Consider the following 6,181-nt stretch of genomic DNA (forward strand, 5'->3'; position numbering starts at 1 on the left):
GAGGCGCGCGCGCTCCTGCTGCGTCGCGTCCGTGCGTCGGTGGGCGGGGCGTGCGGACACAGGTGTTTAAAATGCGTCAGGTGAGCGCGTGCAGTGTCCAGCCGGTCCTCCAGCGGTCAGCGGGTCTCTCCTCTGCTCCTCACGGCCTCAGGTAAGACCCCACGCCGCCTCTGCACGCGCCACACACCGCCTGCTCCGAGTCTGCGCGTTTAACATCGAGTTTGGGACATTTTTTTTCAATCTATTATTAGTGTTTACTTCCGTCTATTTTAGCCTTGAACACGTGTCTAATGAGAGAGCCTTGTCTTCTATTATTTAGGCTAATATGTAGCTAACATGCTACTGGAATGTAATGCAATGTCAAGCAACAATTATTATTTCTCCATCTAACTCTTTTTGTGTAAAAATAAATGCTTTTTAAAATTAATTTATGTATTTTTCAAAGACTAGCCCAGTAGATTTTGAACCTTGCAGCTGGTCAGAATATTAGTTGTATGAATAAGTTCTAGTCTATAAAAAGTTCATTTTGGGTGTGATTTCTGCTGACCATAATAATTAAATGCAATAATAACCCGATAATTGCACATGAGCAGCCTGTTACATTCAGTTACATTCAGTTACATTCAGTTACATTCAGTTACATTCAGTTACATTCAGTTACATTCAGTTGTAAGTTATGTCAGCAGCTCACAGTCCAACCTCCTGTATAATTTGCATTATTCTCATGACACCGTGGTGGAAGAAGTACTTGGTTTTATTACTAAGAAGTACAAATACAGGGCCAAACAAATAACTCAAATAAAAGTGTCACATGAAAAAATCTATTTAGGTAATAAAAGTATTTCAGTCAGATTTTGAGAACTATTAAAGTATGAAATGTAGTCATCCTGATAAAAATCGGGGCGTTAACTAAACTAACTAAACTCTGAAGTTGAAGAATGTGCTCAGAATAACTCCGCCATTTCCCAATCCATGACGAGAAAAGTACTTTAACTTTTCAGTCCAGTTTTTTACCTGCTCTCAAAAAGTATCCACTGTAAAATGTACTTTATAGACAAAGTACAGATAACAACACGTTGTTATATTGTACTTATCTAGTTTTGTGTGAAAAAACCAAACGGAGACAAAACAGTCCTTAAAAAACCTGTTATTCTTGTGGTTTGAACCTTGACACACAGTTTTTTTTAGTCTCAAATGTTAAACGACTTGTTTAAAATGTGGGTTAATTTCAGCTCAGTTGCCTTCCAACCAAAGGCTAAGCAGTTCAGTCTTTGAACAAAGCTGTGCCGCTGCTTTACTCAGTAGACTGTCATTTTCAACACAAAATAATGTGGTTTTATACTACTTAATACTGATAAAGCTCAAGATCATTCTAAAACTGTTCAGAAAAGAAAGGTAAGAATGTATCCTGTTTATGTACTTGTTATATACTTGTTATGTACTTGTACTTTGGCTGGTTATGTTGGAAGGTACTTGTACACTGCCAGTAATTTCAAGTGCATTTCTCGGTGTGGGTGCAGCAGGTATTGTGGCGAGTGGGTGTTTGGTGTTGGCCCCGCTCTTTGTGGACACTTGAAACGGTGTGACGCGGCGCGGCTCTTAAAGGTGCCATTGTGCTTCTCACAGTTAAAGCGGCGAACATGATGAAAGCGGCCTTCTCCCTGCTCCTGCTCCTGCTGCCCCTGTCCACGGCGCTGGGCAAGTACATCCCCAAGACGGGCAAGAGGATCCCCCAGACGCTGTCCAGAGGTACGGGAAGGGGGCCGCGGGCCGCGCTTGGTTTAATTACGGGTTCTAGTTTGATAAGTCTTTAAGATTTTAGAGGTGGGTGATAGTGACTAAAATGACGAGCATCCAGACAAATGTGAAATAGTGAAGTGTAAGTATTACTTCATCCCACCACAAAACAGATGTTAGAAAAACTTGTAACTATGATATATTCGAGTAAATATGTGTCTTGAATATTTTTGTATTCTACTTGTCATGATTTAAATTCTTGATAGAAAATAAAGGATCATTTGCTTGAAATTAAGACATTTTTTTAGCCTTATTGGAGCATTTTACATTTTTATTTCTAATCAGCTCTTTTTGTAGAATCCTTTAAATGAAATACTCAATATTCAAATTTGACATATCTTCAAAACCACAGTCACCATGTCATCTACATTTTTAATTCATTGCCCGCCTCTGCATTAAAGTGACTCTTTTCTAATGATGTTTTCAAAATCAATAGTGCAATAAATATATAATACAATACAACACAAATATACAAATATTATAATAATATGATTCATTCTTGTTAAATCCCCTCAACTTTACTGTTTGTAGCTGAACTCTTCAGTTATAAGAATGTGCTTGGAGAAATACAAGGCTGTTCAAATAATACCGGTATGAAGTATAAAGTAGTGGTCCAAGAAATGATTGTATTTATAATCAATAAGTTATTGCGATAAGAAAATGAAATATTGTCTGAAGGAGCAAGAAACACAAATGTTCAAATCATTTACTATTGCAACACAAAGTTTTTGTCCTCCAAGTTAGAGAAGATACAGTGTTGGGAAGACGTTCCAGACCACATGGTCCAATCAGAGAGCTGCATTCTGAATACTTAGATCAAGTTTCATTATATTAAAAGAACTTTTCCCTCACCACAAGACCAGTGTTTTCTAGTTTGAAGCCTGAAGTACATGATCCTGTCCAGCCATAAGCCCGTTCTGAAAACCTCCAAACAACAGTATTTAGCTGCTTCCCAACTCTGAAAATATATGACTCAAGCAAATATAACTGTGCAGTACCACGTCTTACTGCAGTACCACGTCTTACTGCAGTACCACGTCTTAATGCAGTACCACGTCTTACTGCAGTACCACGTCTTACTGCAGTACCACGTCTTACTGCAGTACCACGTCTTACTGCAGTACCACGTCTTAATGCAGTACCACGTCTTACTGCAGTACCACGTCTTACTGCAGTACCACGTCTTAATGCAGTACCACGTCTTAATGCAGTACCACGTCTTAATGCAGTACCACGTCACTGCGTTATTATTACTGGACTATAGTAACTGCGTTATTATTACTGGACTATAGTCACTGGGTTATTATTACTGGACTATAGTCACTGGGTTATTATTACTGGACTATAGTCACTGCGTTATTATTACTGGACTATAGTCACTGCGTTATTATTACTGGACTATAGTCACTGGGTTATTATTACTGGACTATAGTCACTGGGTTATTATTACTGGACTATAGTCACTGCGTTTATTATTACTGGACTATAGTCACTGCGTTATTATTACTGGACTATAGTCACTGCGTTATTATTACTGGACTATAGTCACTGCATTATTATTACTGGACTATAGTCACTGCATTATTATTACTGGACTATAGTCACTGGGTTATTATTACTGGACTATAGTCACTGCATTATTATTACTGGACTATAGTCACTGCATTATTATTACTGGACTATAGTCACTGCATTATTATTACTGGACTATAGTCACTGGGTTATTATTACTGGACTATAGTCACTGCATTATTATTACTGGACTATAGTCACTGCATTATTATTACTGGACTATAGTCACTGGGTTATTATTACTGGACTATAGTCACTGCATTATTATTACTGGACTATAGTCACTGGGTTATTATTACTGGACTATAGTCACTGCATTATTATTACTGGACTATAGTCACTGCGTTATTATTACTGGACTATAGTCACTGGGTTATTATTACTGGACTATAGTCACTGGGTTATTATTACTGGACTATAGTCACTGGGTTATTATTACTGGACTATAGTCACTGCGTTATTATTACTGGACTATAGTCACTGCGTTATTATTACTGGACTATAGTCACTGGGTTATTATTACTGGACTATAGTCACTGGGTTATTATTACTGGACTATAGTCACTGCATTATTATTACTGGACTATAGTCACTGGGTTATTATTACTGGACTATAGTCACTGGGTTATTATTACTGGACTATAGTCACTGCATTATTATTACTGGACTATAGTCACTGGGTTATTATTACTGGACTATAGTCACTGGGTTATTATTACTGGACTATAGTCACTGCATTATTATTACTGGACTATAGTCACTGCATTATTATTACTGGACTATAGTCACTGGGTAAGACTGACACCTGTAATTCAAGGATTACAATGTGAAGGTGTTTCCTCTGCTTGATGGTACTTGTTGTACTTGTTGTATGTGTTCTCAGGATGGGGCGACCAGCTGATCTGGGGTCAGACCTATGAGGAGGCTCTGTACTGGGCGCGGTCCAGGTGAGGAGCTAGTTTGTCTTGTGTGTGGTTTGTGTACTTTGAGTAGGAAAGTAAGATGACTGGGTTTTACTCTACATCCGATGAACTGACTTTCATCTGGATATATAATATATATAATTATATATATATATATATATATATATATATATATATATATATATATAACATATATAATATTTGACCATAACAAGAGTATTTGTATTTGCAGGAACAAGCCTTTGATGGTGATTTTCCACCTGGAGGACTGTCCGCACAGCAAAGGTACGTGAGCTTTGATGCTTTGATGTCACAGAAGTGTTCAGGGCGTGTCCCAGTTTGAACTCTCCTCTTTGTTCTGCAGCTCTGAAGAAAGTTTTCGCTGACAACAGCGAGATCCAGAAGAGCCTGGACGAGGACTTTGTGGTGCTCAACCTGGTGGTCAGTGTTTCCTCTCAGATCTAAGTGTCCAGGAGGAGGAGGAGGAGGAGGAGGAGGAGGAGGAGGAGTAGGAGGAGGAGGAGGAGGAGGAGGAGGAGCTCTGAAAGCTCTCACTCAATCCACAAGAAACAAAAACTGACATAACGTTCAATATCTTCAGCTCAGATGAATTTAAGTTGTTTATTTCTATTCTGCTGTAATGGTCACTTTTTGTACCCACTGACTATATATGTGTGTGTGTGTGTGTGTGTGTGTATATATATGTATATATACACATATATATATATATATATATATATATATACATACATAATATGGTCCTGTTTGTTTGTCCTGACCAGTATGAGACCACAGATAAGCATCTCTCCCCTGATGGTCAGTACGTGCCCAGAGTCATCTTTGTGGGTGAGAATAATGTTCATGACTTTGAAGACATTATTGTACGTGATGCTGCTGACAAGTACTGATACTGAAGTATCTGTGTGTGTGTGTGTAGATCCCTCCATGACGGTGAGAGCTGACATCATCGGTCGTTACTCCAATCGCATGTACGCGTACGAGCCGAGCGACATCGACATACGTACGACACTTTCACTACTTTTTACTCTCAAACTACAAATGTTTCTCTAATGAAACTAAACTAAATATGTTTTTAAAATGTGCGTAAAGAATGTTTTGTCATTGTAGATTCAGCAGTTATTTAGTGTCATTTGCTTTTCAGGATGATTGGATAAACATCCCATATGTATTTAAGGATATACTGTATATACTTTGCTTGTACTTTAGACTAAATGATGTGTTTTGTTGTTTAGTGTTAGAGAACATGACGAAGGCCAAGAAGCTCCTGAAGTCCGAGCTGTGAAACCGGAACAACGTTTAGTTCAATTGTTGTTTTTTTAAATACATCTTTTATTGTAAACTGTACAAAACCATTTGAATAAATTTCAAACTTCTTATTTACAAGTGGGCGTGGCTCTAGAACTGGTTTGTCAGAACGTTCAATCACAAAAGAGAAAAGAGGTTTCACATCGTTTTGAAACGTGAACATTTCTGGGTTAAATACAGATGTTTTCAGTCTCACGACACAATAAGAACTAAAGTAGGACTAAAGCTGTAGCTAAACCAAGACTAGAAGAGGACTAACCACACTAAACTGCTCCAGGCACATTCCTTTCGTCAAAGTAAAAGTACTTTAAACATATTTCACTTTGGATTTGGTAGGGTTTGTTTTTGGAGGAGGTTCTGGTCAGACAAACACTCAAATGAAAGATTGTTTTTTATTTGACAATTTAGAAGATCAAATACTTTTTTTTTTCATATTTTGTAATAGAAAAAATAACTAAGTGATATTTCTACTCTGCTGTTTACAGTATATAGTATTCAAAAGCTGTTCCTCCACCTCAAATATACTTCGGCTCAAATATTTATACATAAACACTTAAGTTAAG

General features: G+C 37.8%; 1 protein-coding gene across 1 annotated transcript; it reads left to right on the forward strand.

The window, feature by feature from the left end:
• Positions 1–1,616: 1,616 nt before the first annotated feature.
• Positions 1,617–5,696, forward strand: agr2 (anterior gradient 2). The gene is made up of 7 exons (XM_072447084.1): positions 1,617–1,749; positions 4,253–4,316; positions 4,525–4,577; positions 4,657–4,733; positions 5,075–5,138; positions 5,230–5,313; positions 5,546–5,696. Exons 1-7 carry the CDS (start codon positions 1,641–1,643, stop codon positions 5,593–5,595), a joined length of 501 nt encoding a protein of 166 aa, XP_072303185.1. The 5' UTR covers positions 1,617–1,640; the 3' UTR covers positions 5,596–5,696.
• The last annotated feature ends 485 nt before the right edge of the window (positions 5,697–6,181 follow it).

The sequence above is a fragment of the Eucyclogobius newberryi genome, unplaced genomic scaffold (assembly GCF_026437365.1).
Source record: "Eucyclogobius newberryi isolate DKJ021-1_F unplaced genomic scaffold, fEucNew1.0.hap1 SCAF_16, whole genome shotgun sequence".
NCBI lineage: Eukaryota > Metazoa > Chordata > Actinopteri > Gobiiformes > Gobiidae > Eucyclogobius > Eucyclogobius newberryi.

What these genes read in the sequence shown, in the direction of transcription:
- agr2 (XM_072447084.1), top strand. Translation starts at nt 1,641, where the DNA reads ATGATGAAAGCGGCCTTCTCCCTGCTCCTGCTCCTGCTGCCCCTGTCC. An exon ending in CCCCCAGACGCTGTCCAGAG is followed by an intron (nt 1,750 to 4,252) that starts GTACGGGAAGGG and finishes ATGTGTTCTCAG; the next exon opens with GATGGGGCGACCAGCTGATC. An exon ending in GCCGAGCGACATCGACATAC is followed by an intron (nt 5,314 to 5,545) that starts GTACGACACTTT and finishes TTTGTTGTTTAG; the next exon opens with TGTTAGAGAACATGACGAAG.